Raw genomic sequence first — 24,069 nt, forward strand, 5'->3', positions numbered from 1 at the left:
ATCTTTTCCTCAGCGTATTCATCATTGCCCATCACAAACCTTTAGCATGGTTTAGCTAAATAAAGTAGAAGGCTTAACTTAAGTTCCCTCATCCCAAAGGAAAAAGTCAAGTTAATAGAATTCTACAGCTTGAAACAGAAAGATATTACTCTTAATGCCACCGCCAGCTGAAAAGTTCACTATAAATACAGTCCACATCTTATGAAAGCTGAAAACTGAGAATAATTCTTTCATAAAACAGTAGCTCACATCACAAGTCACAGTAAGACTTACAGATACTGGCATTCTAAAAATAACCTTTACAATGACGTTAGCAATTCCTCAGCTAAATGAACATTCATACTCCTCTGTTCAGTGTCTCTCATAACCAAGGTCACTACACTTGATGCTCAGTTCCAGCATCAGACTGAGCTCACAGCTTTCCTCCCAGAAACATACAGCCTCCTCCACTCCCTCCTGCAAACATCCTCTCCCCTTTCACTCCTTCATTTATTAGTCATAGGTGGTGTCCATCACTATCACAGCCACATATCAGCTCAGGCCATGTGTGCCTCGTGGCTGGGGACAGTGATGGGAATGGTGAATCCAGCAGTGGCAGCAGTTGTTTGCCTCTGGTGCTAAGTGCAGGCAAGCCAGAAGGGACTGAATTTGAAAGGCATAAACAGCAAATATTGACCTTTATTGGTACAGTGCAGCTGCACTTGTATGTCAGAAAACAACCTTCCCCTCCCACCCAAACCATGCTAAAATCACCTTCTGATATTACCAGTGCTTAACTTTAAAGGTTGATAACTCACAGTTCAAGGATCCTTTTTGACATTATTGCAAATATCCCAATCGCTATAATACTTTCTTGTCATGGAATGGCCTGGGTTGAAAAAAATCTCAAAGATCATCTAGTTCCAACCCCCTGCTATGTTCAGAGTCACCAACCAGCAGCCCAGGCTGCCCAGAGCCACATCCAGCCTGGCCTTGAATGCCTCCATGGATGGGGCATCCACAGCCTCCTTGGGCAACCTGTGCCAGTGCCTCACCACCCTCTGGGTGAAAAACTTCCTCCTAAAAACAACCTAAAATAACCAAAAAAAGAAACTACCTTGTGAATCGAGGACAGCTAGTGTACATTAATTATCTTTTCTATAGAAGAGATATAGTTGATCTGACATAAAATTAATTAAACCACCATTACTTTTATCTTCTTCTTCAAATACTGTATGGGTTTAAGCATTTCAAAAATACATTATTTTTACTTTGGCTAATGCTACACCATTTTGCTTTAAAGTACTTCCATACTTCTCGCATGCAATGATACTGTATTTTTGTCTGTACTCCAGTAGAGTATTTTAAATGACTCTTCAGAATTCTTTCTCTATGTTCCCATTATTATTTTCCCAGAGAAAGTGCACACTGCCTTTCTGTGGGACACTTTTTAGCAACTTCACATCTCAGCATCTTGCCATGCCTTCTAGCTCATCCCTTGCTGTCTTCCTTGCTTCCTCAAACTTGCTTACTGGAAGCCCTATCCTGATGAACAGCCAACCTGTTGATACAGCCCCCAGGAAATTTGCAGATGACACCAAGCTGGGAGGAAGGGTTAATCTGCCTGAGGGTAGGAAGGCCCTACACAGGGATCTGAATAGGTTGGATCAATGGGCTGAGGCCAACTGTATGAGCTATAACAAGACCAAGTGCCAGGTCCTGCAATTTGGTCACAACAACACTGTGCATCCCTACAGGCTTATGGCAGAGTAGCTAGTAAGCTGCATGGTGGAAAATGAACTGTGGATGTTAGCTAACGGCCAGCTGAACAGGAGCCAGCGTGTGCTAAGACCAGCAGCATCCTGGCTTGTATCAGAAATAGTGTAGCAGCAGGACTAGGACTGTACTCATCCCTGGTGAGGCTGCATTTCAAGTACAGTGTTCAGTTTTGGGCTCCTCAATGCAAGAAAGACGTTGAGGACCTGGAGTGTGTCCAGAGAAGGGCAACAAAGCAGGTGAGGGGTCATGTGAGGAGCAGCTGAAGGAACTGGGACTGTTTATTCTAGAGAAGAGGCTCAGGGAAGGCCTTACCACTTTCTACAACCGCCTCAAAGGAGGCCGTGCCGAGATAGGGTCGACCTCTTCTCCTGTGTAATAGCGATACGATGAGGGGTAACGGCCTCCAGCTGTGGCCGAGGAGGTTCAGGTTGGATGTATGGGGTAAAATTTCTTCTCAGAAGAGCGGTGAGGTATTGGAACAGACTGCCCAGGGAGGTGGTGGGGTCACGTCCCTGCAGGTGTTCAAGGGCAGATACGGCACCAAGGTTTGGCAGCCGTTGTGCTGACAGGTCGATGGCTGCACTAGATGACTGGCGTTCTTTCCAGCCTTAACGATTCTATAACTCTACCAGGGCAGACGCAGGGCTTCCCGCTGCATCTCAAAAAGACGCGACTTCAGCTGACTGCTTTTGTCCCTCTTCCAGCTCCCAGTCGACTTTTCCTCATCCAACAAGCCAAAGCCCGCGGAGCACGGAGCGCTGCCGTTTATCCAGACACTCCCTCTGCACTCCGTTCGGCTCTCGGCTCCCACCTCCCTGCTTACACCGCCTTTCCTCGCCGATCCCCTCAGGGGCGGAGGCGGCGGGGCCGGCCGGCCCGGCGGCGGCTCTCAGTGCGCAGGCACGGTGCGAGCGGCGCTCCGGGCCGTGCATAATACGTGGTGTTCGGGGCCGGCGCGACGCAGAACGGAGATGGGACCGGGCCGAGAGAGCCGCAGCTAGCGCCGCTGCGGTTGCTCAGCCGGCCGAGGGGAGCGGCGGGAGGGACAGGTAACGCGCGGCCGGCCGGGATCGCAGCCGAGAGGCGGCTCTACCAGCTGGGCGCTGCCGGCCGGTCGGCTCCTGGGCTTGGGCAGAGGGCTTTGGGGACGGGCAGCGCGGCTGATCCAGGCCGGCGGGCTGCGGCGGGAGGTGCTGGTGTCGGTGTGCGACCTTCGTACCGGTCTGGTCCCGTCGCTACAGCGGGGGATGGAGGGTCGCGGTGTGCGCGTACATCCGGAGAAAGCAGAGACCGAGAACCCGCTGGAGTCATCGCAAATGACGTTTGCGATTCACAGTGATGTCAAATAGCGGTGGCTCATCCAAAAGCGTTCTTTCCCTTTTGTGTTTGTTTTGTTTTGTTTTTTTTTAAGCGTTTTCAGTAAGAAGTATTGCAAAGTTAGGGAGGCAGTTTTACACGGAGCGTGCTCCTCTCTTTGTCTGCCCGCTCACGGATCGGTCACATCTCTCAGGATCGGTGGAGAATAGTAAAGCACAAAGTAAACAGGACAGCGTTTGCCATGGAAACAAAAGTTGCTAAGGGATGAATTGCTACTACGCAGTGGCGTGCTTTGGAGCTGCCACCATCCGCCCCACGTGTTCCCAGACGTTTGGGGCTTTAGATGCTGGAAAAGTTGTGAAGATAAACTGCTTCCTGAGGCCTGGATGCATGCTCTAAGCCCATGCTTAATGCAGGTCTGCCTAGCAGTGATTCTGTTTCCCTAGCAAGTTTCCCAACATCTCAGCATTTAGTTTCTCAGCCACGGAGGTGAGACATGCAAATAGACACCAACGCTCAAGAAGACGTAGCTACTGCAGTATTTATTCATCCAACATAAATTGGTGCAGACGTGTTTCCTCTGTATTTAAGTCAAACTGATTTTCCCACCATACCCTGTTCCAGTTCCTCTGCCTCGTCAGTACATAGCAAGAACCACAACATTATGTTTGCTCTGCAGCTGAGAGAAGAGCCCATCTCAGGCCCAGTTGCCAGAGTGCTTCAGTGAGTCACATAGGGCTGGAAAGCCTTTTCCCATCTCTCTAAGGGACTAGATTTTCCAAAAGGTAGGAGATCTCTTATTGTAAGTGGAAGAGTCTGAGAATAAAGAAAACATGAAGTAGAACTAATATTATGCAGTGCTTAGGAAGAATTAATGATGCTGGCTAGACCTGGTCCTTTTTAGTATTTTCTTTCTTTTCATTTTAAAAGGTCATTCTACTTGATGCTATCACAGGTCTTTCAACCAAAAGATCATTCTTTTATTTTGCTTTGTATTCAGCCTTCCAAGCTCTTATTTATCATTTTGCACATACGCCTGACCAAAACCACCAATTAGCATTTTAGATTGATAAAGAAGAACCTGCATAACATAAGTGGTTATGGGCTATGTGTTTCCTGCAGGTAATTCTTCATCAAGCTGTTAGAAACACCAAACCATCCTTTATGTTTCTTGACAAATAAACATACAGACAGTGCTGTGAATCCAGGAGAAATATATTTGTACAGATTTCAGTCACATTATGTGATATGTTCTTGAATTAATAGTAACAAACTATGGTTGCTGGTTCTGCTCTATCTTCCTTCCAGTCTTTGCGAGGGAAAAAAGCTCTCAAATTGTCTCCTGGTGGCAGCTGGAGCAAAGCAAGGGAGCTTTGGCATACCCCTTATCTGGCCGTACTGGGTCTGGTCCTTCGTTGCCCTGATATTACAAAATCAGCTGGACCTAGGAACAGTGCCTTCTTTCCTGTTCATTGTGTGATGTCTCCTGCCAGACTAGAGTACTCTACACATAGATGATCTTCCCCAGTTCTCCCTTAAGATGATGATGTTCTGTTTTTGGTTTAGATTTGCTTCTTTGAGAAAAATATTTCTGTACTGGATAGGCAGAGCTCTCTTAGTGCTCGTACTGTAGAAGATGGCAGCTAGCTAGCTAGTGAAGACATGGTAGCACTGAAAAAAGAGGACTTTCTTTTTCCCTTTCTTTTTGATCAGGAAACAAACAGCAGGAGAGACTCCCAAGGGACATAGAAAGGCCTCTTTGGCAAAAGAACAAGCAGTCTTGAAAAACAGAATAATTGCCAGAGTTTCCCTGCAAGGGTTCAGATTGTGTTCTCATGGTGTCATGCCCTCAGCAGCGGTTGAGCAGCTTGTCTGGGAGCTGTCTGGGCAGCTCTGTGCACGTGGTGGCCAGGATGCAGAGCAGACGGCTGGTGCGGTGCAAGGCAAAACCTTCCTGCAGTCCCAAGGTTTCCATGCACTGGCAAGGACATTGATTGCCCTGCTTATGCTCGAGGGCAGTAACACTGCACTGTTAGCAGGGAGCAAGCCAGCCCTCAGGCTCAGAGGCACTGGGCCTCCCGTTCCTGAGGTCTTGCTTCTGTGAGAGCTTTGAAACCTCGCCATAATAGAGAAGCTTGCCTTTATAAGACTTTGAGATCATGAAATCTCAAACTAAATGCATATAAAATGTAGAGAGTAAACAATAGCTGAGATTACTGCTAGCAATAAAGAGGAAACAGCAAAGCCCTCTGTCAGTTGACCAAGAACACAGCCAAATTCCTAAAGTTTAGGAGATCATTGTCATACCAGCACTGGTTTCAGAATCAAGAGTTTCAGCTGGCTGCCATTCCCTACTGGCTTGTGCTGGCTCCTGCTTAAACTGAATGCAAAAGTATCTTTTTTTTTTTTTTCCTCATATAGTCAAGCATCTCATACATGACAAGATCACACATTCGGTTGGACTGGATGATCTTAGAGGTCGTTTCCAACCTTGTGATTCTTGTGATTCTTGTGATTCTTGTGATTCTTGTGATTCCAGAAAGGCACAGGGACTGGAGTCAGCAAAATTGGAAGGTCCTGGTTGCAACAAGCACATGAATCCTTCCTTCCAAGTGAAATTGCAGTGGCAATTGGATGAACCAGTTGTAGTAGTGTGAAGCTGGTAAATTGAGTTGTGACACTCAGATTCGGATATTCATTAACAGTTCCCTTTGGGCCAGGACTTTTTGAACTCTGTAAAGAGAAACAAGTCAGCTTAAATAATACTGACCTGCTGCTTAAGTTTTGTAGGCATTGGTATTACTTTAATGAATTCAGTAGCATCACGCTTGTGCAAGTTCAGGTCTCGTACTTGCATAGATAAACACAAATTTTCTGTGGTACAATAACTTCAGTGAAGTGGAAAGGGTAGGGAACATTGTCTGCTATGAAAACAGCTAATAAAATTCAGATTTTTTATTAGAGTCAGCAGGAGCCTGGGCATTGACTTCTCTAAGGGAACATCAATTTGCCACAAATTTAGTATTTGCATTTCACCCTCTGGTGAGCAGATCAGTGGTATTGTGGCATTCCATCTTTATTTTTAACTATTTATATTTAAGTGCTAGCTCTTACTTTGCCAGTGTTTCTTACGGCTGTGAATGCTACATCAGTGCTTAGTCCTACCTTTCAGAAGCTCAAGCTTTTTAAAAAGCTCACTCAGCAACTGGAAAATTTGTGAGGTTGCAAACTCCACTTAACTCATAGAGCTGGAGTCTGCCCTTGAGAGATGTTGTCTCCCTAGTTTCTGCTTTGTTCAGTCTCCAGAGAAACCATCACTAAGTCTGAATGACAGGCATTCTACCTATGGGTGGGATGTTTCTGCAGAAAACTTTAGGCTCTGATTTGCCCAGGTCTACCTGAGCTGAGTCACTGCTCATTACCTAGGCTGCTTCTCTTCATGTCACCTGAAACATACGCAGCCAGCTTTCCTCACCTTACCATGTCAGTAACTAGATCCACTTTGCATGAAACCTCTCATTGCAGGCAGGAAGGATGAGCTCCTATGCTGACATCTGCGGGTCCAAGCATGCGCAGGGCAGCACCGAGGGAGGTTACCAACGCTATGGAGTTCGGTCCTACCTGCATCAGTTTTATGAGGACTGCACAGCTTCAATTTGGGAGTACGAGGATGATTTTCAGATCCAGAGATCGCCTAGCAGGTGGAGCTCTGCATTCTGGAAGGTACTGCCCTTTGCTGGTTACGGGGGAGAGAAACTCTGAAGTTGAGATGTTCACGTGTAACTAATGATTTTAGATATTCATCCAGACAACCCTTGTTGCTCAGCTTTCACTGTGATGACTGAATGACAGTCTGTCTTAGGAATTCTTGTTTGTTTAAACCAAGATACATCAGCTTCCAAGGGAGTTCTGGAGTTCTTGGATCCTCTGGTGTCTCTGTCACAAGGAGCTCTGTCACTGAAACATCCGAGTCTTGTTATGGGCAGGGCCTCCCAAATTCAAAATGTAATACTTCATCAGATAATTACAAATGGTAGTGGTAGGTTAACAGCATAACCCTGGGTTTGTGTGACCTGAGCATCAAAAAAATAACTAAAAAAGCCCAACTGACTATAAGCTCTCCATGAAGAGCAGGGAAGTTGCAGAATCTGAGAGTGCAAAAGGTTGGAAGGGAACTGTGGAGATTATGTAATGCAGCCCTTCTGCTCTGATGGTAGGGCCATCCTATGTGAATCAAACTTTGCACTTACAGTTGAATTGTGCTAGAAAAATTATACAGCCATACCTAACAAGTGATGAATATGACATATACTAGCAAGGACTGAACTGTTGGTGCTAACCACCACCTAAAGCTAAGGAAATCATTAATCTTGCATTGCTGGGGTAAGACTGTAAGTTTCCCTGTGTTGGGGCCTTTGGACACTAGGTGCTTTTCAGAAGTACAGATGCGTAATTCTGTTGTTCCCAGAAATGTTGATACTGACTGTGTAAGCATGAATTGTAAAAAGAACATTCCTCTGTATGTTCTAGTTCTAATAGAGCCACTCAAAAGAAAAAAAAAATGTTGGCTTAAGAACAAGGAGCTGTATACCTGCAGGACACTTAGAAGCTAAAAGCTCTCTAGAACCAGTTACTAATCAAAACCTGAAAGATCATATTCACTGTTACATTTTCTGTTTTCCAGGTCGGACTCGTCTCTGGGACGGCTTTCATGCTGATTGGTTTAATGGTTCTTGTCGTGGGTTTTCTTGTGCCACCGAAAATCGAAGCTCTTGGGAAAGATGATTTTGTTGTAGTGGATACCCGTGCCATTCAGTTCAATGGGTCCCTTGATATATGCAAGCTGTCAGGAGCAATTTTGTTTTGCATTGGAGGAACCGCCATGGCAGCATGTCTGCTGATGGCTGCTTTTGCTAAAAGCTACTCCAAAGAAGAAAAGTACCTCCAGCAAAGATTTAAAGAGAGGATAGCAGATATAAAAGCCCATGCAAACCCAGTCACAAAAGCGCCAGCACCAGGAGAATCAAAGATACCTGTCACTTTGTCCAAAGTTCAAAACGTCCAACCTTCATCTCAAACCTGACCCTTTGGTTTTGTTTCTCCCTTTGCAGATCACTTCACTGGAAAATATCAGCTGTTGTTATGTATGACATATGTGCTAGTCAGTTACAATATCAAATGTTCTGCTATACAAACGCACAGCTGATTGGGAAGCTGTTCCAATATAAATTCAGGATTGGAAAAAGTGAAATTGTGTGATTGGACCCGTAACCAATGTATTCAGTGTATTCAAACATTCTAATCTGTGTTGAAACAGTAAGACCTTGCAACAATGATTAGGCATTTTGCTTCCCTAAAAAAAAATAGAAGGTGCAGTTATGACAGCTATGCCAGGAATACCCTCCATCCCGCTCCTTAACATTTAGATGAGTTGGTGTTCTACTTTGTTTTCTCTTTGTCTTTAAAGTACGTTTACTGCCTAGCTCTGCTATCCAGAAAGCCAAGACTCTGCCCTTGTAATTTGCACTTGTCATCCTGTCACGTGCTGCTGTCTGTGTTGAAGTAATAACGCACAGGTGTAACATGCAATGGCATTGGGGTGCCCTTAGTTGGAGACTGGCACACTTCCCAGTAATGTTACTTTCTGGGAGAGGCAAATTATACTTGATCCAGAGTTCCAACTAGTCTGTGAGAACTGCCACTTTTCTCTCAATCATCGCCCTGTTATATACATACAAAATACAAGGTAAAGATGAGGAATTCTTATGGAAGGAGGGGCACCGTTCTTGTGTTCCTTTGGATTGGTATTGTTTCTTTCCTTACACTGTATTGTTTGAAGCTCATACAGATTTTCAGTTGTGGCCAGGCATGGATTACTAGGTGTGGTCTGACATGCCCAGGCCCCGTTTTCTGTCAGGACATTAATGCCAGGTCAAATGACCTTAACATACTTATCTGAAGACATTTTAAAATGCTGTTTATATTTTTATAGATTATAGAAAAAGTTATGCTTACCAGACAGATACGTTTGTGTAAATGCTTACCTGAAGACTTGTTCTTTCTCCAGAGGCCCTTCATTATTATTTTCTCACCCAGGGCAATTATTTCACTGTCTTGATCTATGGATTTGAATTCAACTGTATAAAGGAAGATGTGACATTTGTACTCTCTGACGATATGTGCCACCTTATAGTTCTGTCTATTTTTTCGAATGGATTGAATAAAATTCTAGGCCTGAGCCAATCCCAGATTTTGTGAAGAGTCTCTTTCTAGTCAAACATGTTGCTCTGGTTCAGTCAGAAAAGAGAAGTTGCAACTCACCATTCTGATAATGCAGTCTGTGTTTTCAGACTTAGGGCGTGCTGAATCCAAAAGTGTCTGCACAGTAACAAGTGTGTTGGAATAGCTCTGCTCCTTTCCTTGATAAAACATTTTGTGGTCTGTGACTCAGTTCAGACTTCCGTGATATAAATAAATCAGAATATATTTGGAAGCTTCAGCTGAGTTTGCAACTATTACTGTGGCTGACAACAGCATCAGAAGTAAAATCTTCTTCTGAAAGAAATGAGAACTGCCTGTCTAAGCAATGCAAGTACAACATCCGAATGCCAGCACTAAAATACCCAGTTAAGAGCTTGTCACAAGCACATCATTAGGTAGAATGCAGTGAAGCATATTTTGGGATGCTTCTTACAATTTGCTGGCAGCTATGTATGAAACATGCAAAAGCATATTGCACCCAATGCGTAAAAAATAGGATTGTAATCTCAGGAGAGGCAGATAAAAATAGCGTGGAAGAGGAAAAGGTGGAGAGAGTGATAAAAAGAAGAGCTGTGTACTGTTTAAAAAGAAAGCCAGTGAGAACTTGATAGTGAAGGATAAGGAGCGTTGATTGCTTGCAAGGATGGGAATGTGGAGAAGAGCTGAAGTCCCTGTTGCTCTTTAGTTATTCCAGGTAGAGTGCTTATCACTTTCCTGGCTGAGAAATTTCGGTTACTACTACTTGCTTTCATTGCTGTCAGCTTATCAGTACGTGGGCAGCAGAGAATCAAGCTGTCCTGACCTTTTCAGTGCAGTTTTTAGTTTAAGATTTGTTCGTGGAGGAGATGTTGACATTTTAAGTTTTGCGGTGAAGTTCGCTTGAAGGAGCTGAGAATGATGGCTCCTGCAGATGTTACCGAGTCCTATCCCTGCACCTGTGTTTTGTTAATGCAATAGCGAAAGTCTGACTGAAAATCCATCTGGAAGAAAAAAAAAAAACAACAAAAAAACATAACAGGTTTGGCTTATTTACCTAAAGCAGCTCTATGGGAGTACAGGTCTTCATATGCACCCCACATGTGTGCAAGTGCTGCTAAGTTTTGTCCAGAGGACAAGTGACCTGACAGCAAACGGAGCTGCAACAAGCATTTGGTCACACTGTGCATCATGTCTGCAGAACTGAACGTGCTTTGACAGTGTGAGAAAGGATGAGTCATGCGTGGCATTACCCAGCTTTAGGAGAAAGAAAAGCCCTCGAGGATCATTCTAATGCTTGTTGGGATAGGAAACGTTGGAGATTTAGCAGCTGAGGCAAAGCTGGTAACGCTGTCACAGCTAATGTTGCCACATACATTTCATCTTGTTAAACCCTTGTTTCAGTTAGGGATTTTCGGGCACTGAGAACTTGGAAGGCTGAAACATTCTGGAACAGCAGCTCTGTGCCACACAGGGCTTTTTTGGAAATACTGAGCATTGAGTTATCCTGTTATTATTAAGAAGTCACATAGCAGACAGTTTAAGACTCATTAGAAACATTCTGGGGATTTGGTTCCTTGTAATGTCTTGACACCCTCCACCTTTGGCACAGAAACTGAAGCATCAGAGGAGCAGAGATGTGCTTTTTGCTGCTTCCATGGAAAATGTCAGTGATGCAGCTTTCAGCTGGGAGCAGTGAAGGACAGCCCAGCTCCCTGGAACCTTCCAGTGAGGCTGAGGACAGTCTGTCCTTGCATATATCTTTTCTCCACCATTTATCTTTTCCCATCCCCCAAATCACAGAGCTTGCACTCTGGGGCTGTCTGGGACTTTGCCTACAGACCTTGGTTGCCATCACCTTTCCAAAGGACACTCTAATGTATTACTTAGTGCAAATAAAATATGGCTTGGACATCAGAGACTTTATTTCCTGCTTGTTTACCTCCCTGCTCAACAGTCTTATTAGTTTATTCACATTCACCCTATTTCTTCCCCTTCTTCTAGCCTTATATATCTTGAAATTTCAGTGAATCCCCTTGTATCCCGACAGCATTTTCTCTGCAATTGTAGCAAAAGAAATAACATTTTTCTGTTTGACTGATAATCAGTGAATTAATTTTGATTAATGCATGCTCTCCTGATGGTTAGGTCTGCGTTCTTTGTCATACTGTGGAGGTAAAGCTTCTCATCTGTTCGCTCTTCCTCCCTGCAGGCTGTCTTGACCCTTCTATTTTCAATTTGCCCAGTGAGTCACAGCCTAAGGCAGAGAAGCTGAAGCATCCTCAACTCCTGAGCTGCCTGATAAGCACATTTAGTTCCCAGTCTCCGCTACAGCCTCAGCCTGCCATTTCCAAGTATGAGCTTTCTAATCACGCACAAGTGCAAGTAAACAGCTCTTAATGAAAGCAGCAGTGTGGGGAGACTGCGGCACCTTGACCAGCAGCCAGAGGAGAGAGGCTTGGCAGGCAGAGAGCAGCACAGAACCTTTATCCTGGGGAGCCTGCTGATCAGCCACGAAGGCTGTGAAAGCCTGTGCTGACAGTAAAGACTGCAAGAACCAAAGCCGGAGGTACTTTGCCAGTAGCTCTCTATCAAAGGGCTAAAATAAAGACATTAGCACATCCGCTCACTCATTCCAAGCCATCACCCTGCCACTGCACAGCAGGCTGCTCTCTAAGATCTCCTGGGCTAGCAGTACAACATAACATGATGCTCTATACAGAAGCAACACCTGGATTTTGCCAACTCATCCCCACAGCACAGCATGTCCCTGAGGAGCATCGTCACAAATGGGGAGACTCCTGTAGGTTCCTGTTTCCTGTATTCGGATTGTGTGCTCTTTGGGCAACCTTCTGATGGCCTGGCAAACAATCCACTCACACCCTTAATTTCCTCTGCTCTTATCAGGACGCCAGGCAGACCACGCAGTGCGTGCTTCCTGTATTAGTTCACTTGATGTACATTAAGCAGGGCAAAGCTCAGCTTTGCTGTCAGATAATTTACAGAGGGACTATTATGAAAATAACGTCTGCATATTAACAGTAAGTCAGGCATTTCTCATGGCCATGCAAACAGAGGAGACAGCGTGTAAGGAACTGCCTTTATTGTTTTGCCTAATCATTCGCAGCTGGTTTTTGAAGGTCCACTTTTTCCATCATTTAACATGTATGGGTTTTAGCAAACAAAGATGGAAGATCATTTTTAAATGCAACTAATAAGCCAGTCAATTTAATGATACACCAGATACACTGGTCCGGTAATCACTTGTGCCTTCAAGCTGTTGCCTAGCTAAAAGCAGCCTCCAGCCTGAGGCCATATGGATGAGCTGGCTGAGCCCTTTCTGGAGGTCATTATTTCCCCGTCTCTGCTCTTCTACCAGCTGCAGTGCTTGCTGCCCTCTCTCCCTGCCTCACCTAGCAACCTTGTGCCCTGACATTTCCTTCCTAAGCTCCGCGTGTTTTCTGACATCTTGCTCAAACTTATTCAGTTCTCACCTCATCCCTTGCAAAGCGATTTCTTCTCAAACTGGAGCAAAAATGTGCTGAGACAAAATCCTTCTGCTGAGCACGTCTCCACTGTCTCCAAGAAGCATAGATGGTCAGAGTGCCCTTGTAACAACCAGACAGGCTGGTGGGCGTTCTGCCCTCCTTTCTTTGTAAGAGCGTAACCAAGTGGGCTCACCTGCACCTGACCCTGCAAAGCAAGCCACACTGTCAATCCAAAGCAGAGCAGAGGAGGTTGCTGTGACCCAGCAGTAGCTTCTTTCAGCTTTATCCTGCAGCTGAGCTCTGACAGCCAGTGAGTCTGCAGAAATATTCCAAAACTGCTTTAGGATCTGCACACCTGCCCTGAGAGCCAAGCTCTTCAGTTTCGCCTCAGTAAGACGTAACAGTCTCTTAGCTACTTGTGACATGGGCTTGGTCATCTGCTGCAAATTAAAGGGAGGTGATTGCAGCTCATCCCCTCAAAAATCACAGAATGGACTGTGACTAGTTCATGCTGACTTGCAGACAATCACGTAACTGTTGAAAGCAATGAGTTATTTGGTCCAATTATGTCTCACCTTTAAACATGCCTATGTCAGCTGCAGTTAGATCTTTGCCCTGATGAAATCTGTTCTCCAGGTGCCCTGCCACAGCCCAGCTGCTGACCCTCCATCAGCAGGGACTGCCTACTGAGAGGCACCAGTGCTGCCTCTGAACCCAACCATCTTTTCTCCTGACATAAAGCACAGTATAGCTGTAACAGCGTGGTATAACCCTCCTGATCCCACAGAAATCCATTTACCCGAACCAACAGTGCAGGCTTCTGTTGGAAGGTAGCTCCAGAGCTGGCAGCCAGCTCACTCTCCACAGGTGCATCATGGCATCATGTTGAGGGCTTTGCTCTTAGAGACACCTGTGTGCTGCCATGTATACCCATAGGGTTTTCCTTCAGGCAACCCAGCACGCAGGCCTACACACACAGTGCAAGCACTGCACAGAATCCTCGCACCCAGGACACCCGGCTGTGTATCAATGGATCTTTGTTTAGAGATCATGCCTTGGTATATCCAGATGTGCTCTGCAAGGGTGTTGTCACCCACAAGTGTCATACCTGTGCTCAGGTACTGCAAGGCCTTCAGGCCTTAGCAAAGTGCAGAAGCCACAGATGTTTAAGAAAATAACCTGCATCCCGCTTGTAAGTGGGAATGTAGTATAGTATAGGCTTGATGCTTGTATGCGTGGTGAGCAAGTAGAGGGGTTAGAGAGGCTAAAAGGGACACGTGCTAGAGAATGAATGGGTACAGCACCAATATATATGTGCTTCTAAAGTACATGGTTCCTTACAGCATGAAAGTTACGTGGATCTTTTTTGATACAGAAGTGATATGCTCACTTCTTCTCATTTGCTGGTGGAAGTAACAGGCTTTCAGTGACAGAAGCACCCAAGAGGTTTAGTTACCCTACCTTCCTTTTTCTGTGATGTCATTTATAACCGTGTGGTTCTTTAAGAAATGAACCCTCGAGTCACCTTGAAAAACATGGTGTTGCATGAAAAGAGAGAAATGAAGGAAGACTATTTCTTTCTTTGTGGATAGAGAATACTTTTATCCAGCAGGCACAAATCCCAGTCCTTAGTTTACCAAGTTAATTCCTGTTTGGTGCTAGCTCTGAGGGAACAATAAGAGAACAGAAGGGGAAGGCACAAAGGCTTTTCCTAGGATGTTCACTTTGCACTGACAATCTCTAACCAAAAAGCAACGTGGAGCGTAAGCACTATTTTTGGAAAGATCATTTCTCATAACCAAATGGAAGGAACAAATTCAGCAGAGAAATAGAGGAACGGTGTGTTTTAGGAAAGCACAGTCCACAGCAGAAGAGCAAACAGGGATAGCTTTGCACAAGTGTCCAGAGAGTCATCAGAGAGTGACTGCTCATCCCATCACTGAGACAGGAAGCATAAATCGGCACCCTACTCAAATCAAGCAGCCCTTCCCAACTGAGAGAGGTAGAAAAATCTGTGTATCAATGAATGCTAAAGCCTGAATATATATTTTTTTCCTCAAGAGCAGAAGAATCAACTCACCCATGTGAAAGCAAAGGCAAAAGAGTGGGCCCCTATCACCTGCAGAAACTGTTTCACTCCTAAGACAGAAACAGAAATGTATTTGGTGATGAAAACACAGTGATTTAATAAGGCTTGACAAATCAAGACAGTGAATTAACAAGAGTCAAGTTGGCAAGGTACACTTGATTATTTACTGCATGTGGGGTAGGGTTAAACAAATTCAGCCAGGGACCCTCTCACTGAATCACGAGATTCAGAGTGGATCCCCCTTTTTTTTCTAAACTCCTTAAATCATAGAGGTGAGGATCCCAGGTGCTGCTGAATCTACTCCCAGTCCGAGGCTTTGTCAGAAGGCACATAAGATATAATCTTAGTGCAGCTGACAAAACTTAAGCAAATGAATAATCACTTACCAAGTATCTGTATCAGCTAGACATCCTACTGTCAAGGTGTAAGGGATCTCTGTAATCTTAATAGAATCCTAGCTGAAGGGGAGATCCTGTTGTGTGGCCTGCTGCCATTCAGGAGAGCTCAGGGAGCTCTTAATCTGCTCACTGCTTATGAAGTAAGATGATCGACTCATTAGTCACAGTTTTGGTGCATGCTCAATTGGCCTTCAGCTTTTGAACCAGGAATCTGCCATCAGTTCCTTGAGCACTAAAGTTTGAGACAGTGTGTGGTCATTTGCTTTGGTGTTATCTGTCCTGGGCATTACATTGCCTGCCTTAACAAGGACTTGGGTGCAATGGCCAGGCCAAAGGATGAAGCTCTGGGGAGCACAGCATCACAACCCCATCTCCTGAAGGTCATCCCACTGACTCTAGAAACATTCAGGTGTGGGGTACAAGGCCCTTCCTCTGTATTTGGCACCTCCCCATTTATCTGAGCCACAGCAACCCAAGTATCCAGCAGCCAGATTCTGCTTTTTTCCACAACCCTTAGTGGGCCTCATGTGCTTTATGTTCCTTTGCAAAGAGACTGAAGGAGAAAATCCAAAATTACAAGTGCTGCTGTAGAGAAAAGCACTCAACTCTGTATACTGTCTGCTTCCTGTTAACAAAAGCACTCTGCCATTTTACCATCCAGAGTTTCACTACATGCCACCTTTACAAGCTATGCTTTATTTCATGCTTGTTAACAAAATGGCAGCCAGTCAGTCCATTAGAATCATAGAATCATAGAATCACCAAGGCTGGAAAAGACCTAAAAGCTCATCCAGTCCAACCGTTCACCTATTAGCAATAGCTCCCACTAAACCATGTCCCTCAACACAACATCCAGCCTTTCCTTGAACACCCCCAGGCTCGGTGGCTCCACCACCTCCCTGGGCAGACCATTAAAGGTGACCCAGCTAGGATCTCAGATACTCTGCATCATCCTCAAGAGGGCAATTTTTCCTCCAGTCACAAACTGGAGAAAGGGAGCCTGTAGCCATCGAGGTAGAGTGTGCTGAGCTTGGATTTTGTGTGTTGGCTTTGGAGTCTGGAAAAAAGTAAAAGCCTTTAAAAATGATTTTCCAGATAACACTTGGATTAGGAGCTTGACTTCACCTGCTTCACTTGCATATCAGTGGGAGTACAACAGGAATCCAGAAAATGAGAGTGAACGTGCACAAACAATTCTTACAGGAGAAAGACTTTGTATTGGTTTTTGCATAGGAACGCCTGGATTCTAATCCAAGGATTCACAGCAGTAGGTGAACCTGCGCCTTTGGAAATCTGCTAACCATAGTCATGAGCTTGTATGTTCTCGTTGTGTAGAAATGTGAATCGTTTTATGGAGAATTAGATTCCTTCTAGTTCATGCCAAGCAAGAGATTTTGAAGCTTTTTAGGGATTAGTCAGCTAATCTCAACTAATAAAACCTGCATTTTGAATTCAATTTTGGTTCCGCTTAGCATGAAGAAAAATTCAAATCGTATTTAAAGTTAATTTATTAAATTTCGAGTGTTACAACTGAGCATCATCTGCAAGGAAAATATGAACACTTAAAGATACTCATAGTTACATAGCATAGATTGTTGAATGTCTGCCTACTGTTTCAAAATATCTGTTGTATAAGGCAGAAGTCCTCTATGCAACAGCGTAGGACTAAAGGCCTTTGAATGTTTTCCTGCCACGTGCTGTAGTAAATATATTCATTTTTTCTTGAATTTTCCATATCCTTTCCACTTTCTTATGACCAAACTTCCTCCCAGGCAATTTTAGGTTGTTATTTCCATTTCAGTGCCATAAGCGCTCTGGACTTGGCTCAGCAAAGAGCAAAAGTATGCGTGCAACTTAAAATATCATCCTTTCATAAGCTTGGCTATTGCTAGATTTTGTCATATATTTTTTCCCATGGTTATAACTAATTTCACTAATGCTCAATAGCTCCCATTGCTGAAAATAGAACACTGCTAAACTACCATTATAAACATTAGTTGCATGTGCAGCATGTGTGAGTACACAAAAATGCATTCAGTTACAGTGTTTATATAAGTTAATGCACACAAATGTGCCCATGAAGAATACTGGAAAGATACCAGGCTGCTTACCTGTCTATTGCCACATCTCAAGTACTTCTTTTGATTCCAATTGAAGACTATCAGCCACCCAAAACATCCTTCAGCTGCATCTCATGAAGTCATTCCGGTTGTTACAAGATAATACATAGATTCTTCCTCAAGAGATTTCATTTTATATTTACATGTATTATTGAATAATTATTTAAATGTACCTTTGGAATAATTAATCAAGATACCCAAGCAACTCTCCTTTTCTCAGTATTTTCAAGTAACATTTATGTGTTGGGTTTTTTTTCTGCATGCAAGTTTATTTAGATGAGACTGACGGAGAAAGGAATGCATTTTCTTTATTTTCACTTTGCTTTCCAGAAATTAATGTTATTTTGACTCTGATACGTCAGATCAATGAAGCATTAAATAAAATTTGATGACAAACTGCATCTCTATGGGATTTAAGTATATGCTTTAGAGCTTTGCTGAAATTAGGAATTAATTCTTTTATTTGCTGTAATAAGAGACGAATTATCAGCAGAATTTCTTTCACGGTTAAAATGCCATAACTGGAAACTCTGACTTTTTTGAAGTTCTAGTGATGGAAGAATCCTAACAGCTGAAAAAATAGCGAGGTTTGTAAATAACATCAGTCATCCAAAGCCAAAATTAATGCCAAACTGGCCTTGATTTGAGACAGAAGCAGAAGTGTTTGTATGCTAGCTCTTTTTAATAGGAAATTGCTTTTAAAAATAATGCCAGGAGAAAGAAAATGTCTTAAAAAAAAAAAAAACAAAAAAAAAAGTTGCATAAAAGCTTGAAGTAACACCATATAAGCTTAAGAAAAAGAAATATTTCTCATGTGAAACATTTAAATTGTCATAGCAAATTCACATTCACAAACATATTTTAGCAAAGACCACACACGTTTCTTGATTAATTTCTGTTAACATCAGAACTGTTATGCATAAACTAATTTTCTCTGTGCAAAGAATCCGATACAAAGTAGGTGTTCTGAGTACTGCAGCACTGAATGATGAAATGGCTGTATCTCTCCCCAAAGTCCAGTTTGTTTTTCTGAAGCAAAATCCTCAATCTTTCTTACAAGATGAACAGCAGAGAGGAAAACATTTTAAAGGCTGGGTAACTCTCTGGGATTTTCACGTTCCCAGGAAAGACAATTATCACATTACAGTTCCCTACAATTTACTTTAAGTTTTAAATAACTCTTACTGATATTTGTAGGTCTTTAAGCACTGAACTTAGGCAGAAAAGAGAGAAATGACCGAAACAATCAGCAGACACAAGTTATGAATAGAAAGCAGAGAATCTCTGTACAAAAGCGTGCTTCGTCTAAATATATATATGGTTTTAAGTATAACATTTTGAGGAAAATGTTGATCATCTTTACCAGACATGTTTGGCTGTCGAGTTAGCTTCAAATTTCTGAGGATGCAAAAAACCTCAGAGGTTGTTCAGGATTTCACCTGCAATAAGATGACAACACGTAGAATCCTGTGCTTGGCTGTACCATTAACTTCAAGCCAACAACTCTTCATAGTGATGTCAATACAAGACAACTGTCATTTGTCTTGGTTCTTAAGCACACTGAACACCATGCTTGCTGCTGATCTATTCACCTCTAAAGGAGTGAGGATGGAGCACTAGCCATTTTCCTTGGTGGGCTCTGCAAGAAGTTTCAGAAGGTGGGGCTGAGATGGAGCTTCCCGGTCTGGTTGGTTAGAAAAGTGCAGATATTTCTATGAGTTTCAGTCACAACAATTCTCCTACACTTCCTTCAAACAGTGCTTCAAGTTCAATTTGTTCCTGAATGTAATTTTGGTCTTAACAGCACAAAAATCAACAAAAATGACATTTAGTTTCTCTTTGTCATAATTTACCAGCATTAATGATAGGGAAACTCACTATGTATTTTATATAATTAATGAAATCATGCTCAGGGCTGTATTTCACAATCTACAAACAATTGCTATTACTAACAGAGAACTGGTAAGAGTAATGGTGTTGATGTCATTAAGAGAGCTAATACTGGGGATCAGTGGCTTATTTTCTAATGCAAATAAGTCAAAAAGGTGATAATATGCTTTCAAGCATTAAGGCTACGTAAGGGATTCATGGACACAATAACAGCTGCTGAATTTTTCAGTAAACTAGTAATCTTATGTTAATGTGTTTCATATTAAAATGGCTCCATTGATAACAATGATTTCATGCTCATTTCAGTCTGAATCTGGGCCTCTTCATTTTTTTTTTCATTAATAAATTAGATTTCACTTGAACTGAAGTGCAATCAAATCGATCTGCTCCGTGTCTGACCTGCTGCATATCTGTGCTTTGTTCTTTTTTCACTGTAATAGCAATCCATTGCATGGTGAACTGGTGCAGAACAACCAGCAAAACTTACTGTTGCAAGTGTGAATAAGCTGCAGCACTGCAGGCTGCCAACCCATCTTCACAATGCTAAAAAAGGGCTATTTAAGAATGCAAAAAAAAAAAAAAAAGTTATTCCAATTAATATACTGAAAGCTACTACCCAGTAATATTAGGACTCACAGTACATCTTCTTTGCTATCCTTTAAGTGAGCAAAGCATTCTGCTTCTATCTTAAGGTTACACTTGGAAATAGAATATATCATGTGGAATTTCAATGGGAAAAACTACTTATAGTATGCAAGTCACAAATGATTTCTCTTTTCTAAATGAACCTGCAAAGAAGTTCTGATATTTAACTTATTTACCCTTTTTCTTGACAATTGTCATTTGTATAGTTGACTCTGCTACTGATGGTTACATTTTATACCACAAAATAGTTTATTTCCAATGTTTCTAACATTACCATGTAGTAGTATTACGTTTTTTTCTCTCAAATTCCATCAGAAATTTCACACCTTGTGAAAACAATTCAATGTTACTTAGTAGATATTAAGGTTTATGTCCTATTATTCTATATGCCATTATCATCTCAAGACTCAGTATGTGTGTACACAATCTACCTTTCCATTTTAAGCTATAAATCATAAAATAACATGCTTGAAAGTATTATTTCACTTCCCACTGATTACATTTCCTTATATCTATGCAACTGCAGCATAGCCATTGCTCTGGTCCTTTTCTTCACTTTCCTGTGGGCTAGTGATTGTCACCCTTGGATTTCTGGATGTTTTTTCATGATGGGAATCAACCTAGAAAAAAAAGGATAGTTACCTGATGAAGTTAACAGTACCTAAGATTTCACTTTACTTCAACAGTGTGATCATCTTGTACTACAAATTCCATGAGGAATTCTTAACACACACACAGACACACACACAAAAGATGCTTTCTGACAGTGATCAAATTAACATTTTTGTTCAGCAGAAGTTTATACACCTTCCAAAGGAGAAAGCACTCAAGTTAGAGGTTTTCCCTCCCCCGGGTTGTCAAACACCCAGTTACCCACATATCCTTTTAAAGTGAATGCGCACTCACTTTCTCCATTGCCATAAATTACTTCAGCTTCTCTAAAAACGAAACAAAACAAAACAAAAAATCCATTGTGCTATGTCAAATATAAAACAAATTTGGGAAGAAAAGAAAAAAAAAAAATGTTATGTTACTCAGTTCTCTTAACTTCCTTGAGAAATGTTTTTGTGTGTAATATAGGAACAGATGAAAGCCTAGTTGCAAGGAACTGAGAAACCATTCCCACTGACCCCAGAAATAGAGGAGGGGTCTTTTTTTTCAGCAGCTTATAGGCAGAAAACACGCAGCAATTTGTTCAGCTCCTAATACTCGAGAATACAGGTCTCCCTGGATCTGGATTTTTTTCTATTAAGCAAAAGACTCCATTTTCTGTGTCCTGTTCATCTGACTTTCAAGGCAGTCCGCTTGGTTCCAGGCTGCACACCTCCAATTAAGCTAACAGCATGTTGCCAGCTTCCCAGAATTAACAGGATATTTGATTTTAACCTGACTACAGCACCTTGCTTTCAAGGCCTTATTCATTTCCATTGTTTGATCCTATTTCTTAGAAAAACAAATGAAACTTCCACATAGTAATAGCAAGTTCTCTTTATGAAATGCAGCTTCTGCGAAAATCAATTCAGGCAAACAACAACAACAAATCAAGGTGCTGTGGTTTCATGAATACATCCTCCTGCTCTGTCCTAAGGATAACACAGTGAGGAAGTGTAAAATGATCGTGCCTTTCAGGAAATTGCAAGATTTCTCTTTTTGAGAGCTCAACATACTCAGGAAAGTAGGATATGCAGGTTCATCAAATAGTGAGAAGCATCTGCTTTCTCAGTTGGAGGGCATATATTGTAATTAATGATGTTACCAACTTATGTAGATAAGAAAGCTTTTCCCACATATTCAGTTCTATTAATTCTCTCCAAGACTTATCTGGAGTGAGATACTTACACACTAGCTGAGACGAAGCCTAAAGCTGACAAATACAGAAAAACAAACTGAAAGAATAGATGCTTACCTGGTCCTGACTGCCAGAATAATCCTCTTTTACATCCTCTTCATGCTGGAGATCATCGTGGCCATTCATCTGCTCCATCAGCACACCACTGTCTTTATTTATCTTGCCATTTAAATGGGCGAGCTCCTCTTCCTCTGCCTGGTCAACATCCTCTGTTCCTTCTGCTTTGTGTTCATAATTCCCATTTAATTTATTCTTATTTTCTCCTGTGTTTCTTTTCGTAACAGTTTCCCCACTTTCCTCTCCATTTACTTCTGGGTGTTCTTCCTTCTGTTTATATGCTTCCTCCTCTCCTCTGTCATCTTCCTCTTCTGCATTTTCTTCTTCATCCACAGTTTCTGCTGGCCTCTGAAAGGAAAAGCAGCAACATTACAGGGCATTTTTAAACAGAATTCTCCAAGGCAATTCTGAAACGTGACAGACATCAAAATCACGATTACGTCATTACTAGGGAGTAAGTATGCTAACATGAGCTTTATCTTCACAGAGAGAAAAATGATGCTCCTGTCGGCACCTCATACTGCACTCTCATTCTACAAACAATGCTAAAAGCTAATGAGATTTAGAAGAATCACACGGGGTTAATCTATTTGACTATATTAAAACTGGAATGAGCTAGATTTAATTATCCCAGCAACAGTATTTTGCACCAGCTATTCTGATCTGTCTAATATTCCGGCATCTGGTACATATATATATTTTTTTCTATAAAATAAAATGTTAAAATAAAATAGCATCACTAGCACACAAAGCGTTCTGAAGTCTTACCTATGAACCAGACCACACCATGCCAATCAGCCTGGTCACAACTTGTCTTCTATGCATCCACAGAAAAGCAGCAAGAGAGATGAGATAGATAGACCCACTGGTCTCTTCCATAATGTCTCTTCCCAAAGACCTCTGTGTGGGTTTGTATAGTTAGGATTTGTTTGACATTTAGTAATTAACTTTTCCTACATAATCAAATAATTACCAGATAATAAAACGTTGTCCCATATTGAAGAATAAGCAGAAAATCACTAGGGATAAAGCTGCTAGCAGCATGATTTTGTGACAACCTGGGAGACTGATGCACATGTTGTCTATTTTTTGCCATTTGTCTTCCAGTTTCAACTTTCAGTGTTCACCTGACTATTCAGTGAACCAATGCCCCTTCTGTCAAGATGACTTAAGTACTCGTGCTCAAGTTGGAATGAAAATAAAGAGTAAAAGTCCCATGGGAATGAAATCGTATCTGCCTCCCGCACAGCCTCATCAGACTAAATCTAAAGCAAGCAATCTGAGAGCAAAAGATAGATTCTCTTTTAATCAAATGCATTGGGAATTCTACTATCATTAGCAGCTCCTTTAGACAGGCAGGTTTATCCTACAGCTTGTAAGTTCTGTCTCTTTTTCTCACTGTTTCATTTCAAAAACAATTCTCTCATTTTCTTTGGCATATTAGTAAGAGCCACTTTAAGAGTACCAGCAATTGATTGAAGCCTTTTGACAAGACACCCTGCTTTTGCTTTGACGTTTACGTAGCAATGTAAGACTATTTCACAAAGCCCATGCAAAATATCCCACTGACTTCAAATATTCTGTGAGCTTCAAAAAGGACAAGTTATTTCATCGTGATAATCCACAGAATGACAAGCTACTAGAAATATTACATGGTTACCTGACCATGGTATAAATAATGGCTCCTAAAGCTCTCTGTGAAGCACAGTGGGTTCTGTACGATTTTAAGCCTTCCTAGCTATCTCTCAATATAAAATCAGCCCTGTTGCTTCTGAAATGAAAATTAAACAAGCCAAATCTTTACAGACACTTTCAAAGAAGCTGCCATGCAAAGCAGACTTGAGCCAACTCGTATAACTATCAGCACATCAGGACAGCAAAGAAAATGCAGATTTAGCCTACCTACTGATTCGCCACCTATGAGCTACTGATTTATTTCCAGTGCACAATGATAATTAGCAGCTTTGAGTTCTGACTCTGAGCAAGAGTGGACTGCACAAATTAAATGCATCACATACCCATATTTAAAAGTAAGCATTTTTCTTAAAGAAAACTGCTTGCTATGACATTACAAATAGTGGCTATATCTGTTAGACTTCACCCTGTCTAGGGACTAAACTAAGTGAAAAACAGTGTATTGAACAATAGCCAGAATCCCCCTGGAAGCTCATAGGGAGCTAACATCATATCACATTCAAATTGCAAAATGGACCAAAATAAA

The 24,069-nt window shown here is 42.2% G+C and overlaps 2 protein-coding genes across 2 annotated transcripts in view; one reads left to right on the forward strand and one right to left on the reverse strand.

Annotated features, from left to right (window-relative positions):
- Positions 1 to 6,609: 6,609 nt before the first annotated feature.
- NRSN1 (neurensin 1) lies at positions 6,610 to 8,158 on the forward strand (the record flags this gene model as incomplete). The annotated part of the gene is made up of 2 exons (XM_079533844.1): positions 6,610 to 6,798; positions 7,760 to 8,158. The coding sequence occupies 2 exons, from the start codon at positions 6,610 to 6,612 to the stop codon at positions 8,156 to 8,158; spliced, it is 588 nt and encodes a 195-aa protein (XP_079389970.1).
- Positions 8,159 to 20,454: 12,296 nt separating this feature from the next.
- DCDC2 (doublecortin domain containing 2) overlaps positions 20,455 to 24,069 on the reverse strand; it is a gene marked incomplete at both ends in the record, with an annotated part of 50,527 nt that continues 46,912 nt past the window's right edge. The window contains 2 exons of the mRNA XM_079533508.1: positions 20,455 to 20,562; positions 21,849 to 22,196. Coding sequence (XP_079389634.1) covers positions 20,455 to 20,562; positions 21,849 to 22,196 — 456 coding nt within the window. The remainder of the gene's footprint in view (positions 20,563 to 21,848; positions 22,197 to 24,069) is intronic.

This window comes from Tetrao urogallus, assembly GCF_951394365.1.
Source record: "Tetrao urogallus genome assembly, chromosome: 3".
Taxonomy (NCBI): Eukaryota; Metazoa; Chordata; class Aves; order Galliformes; family Phasianidae; genus Tetrao; species Tetrao urogallus.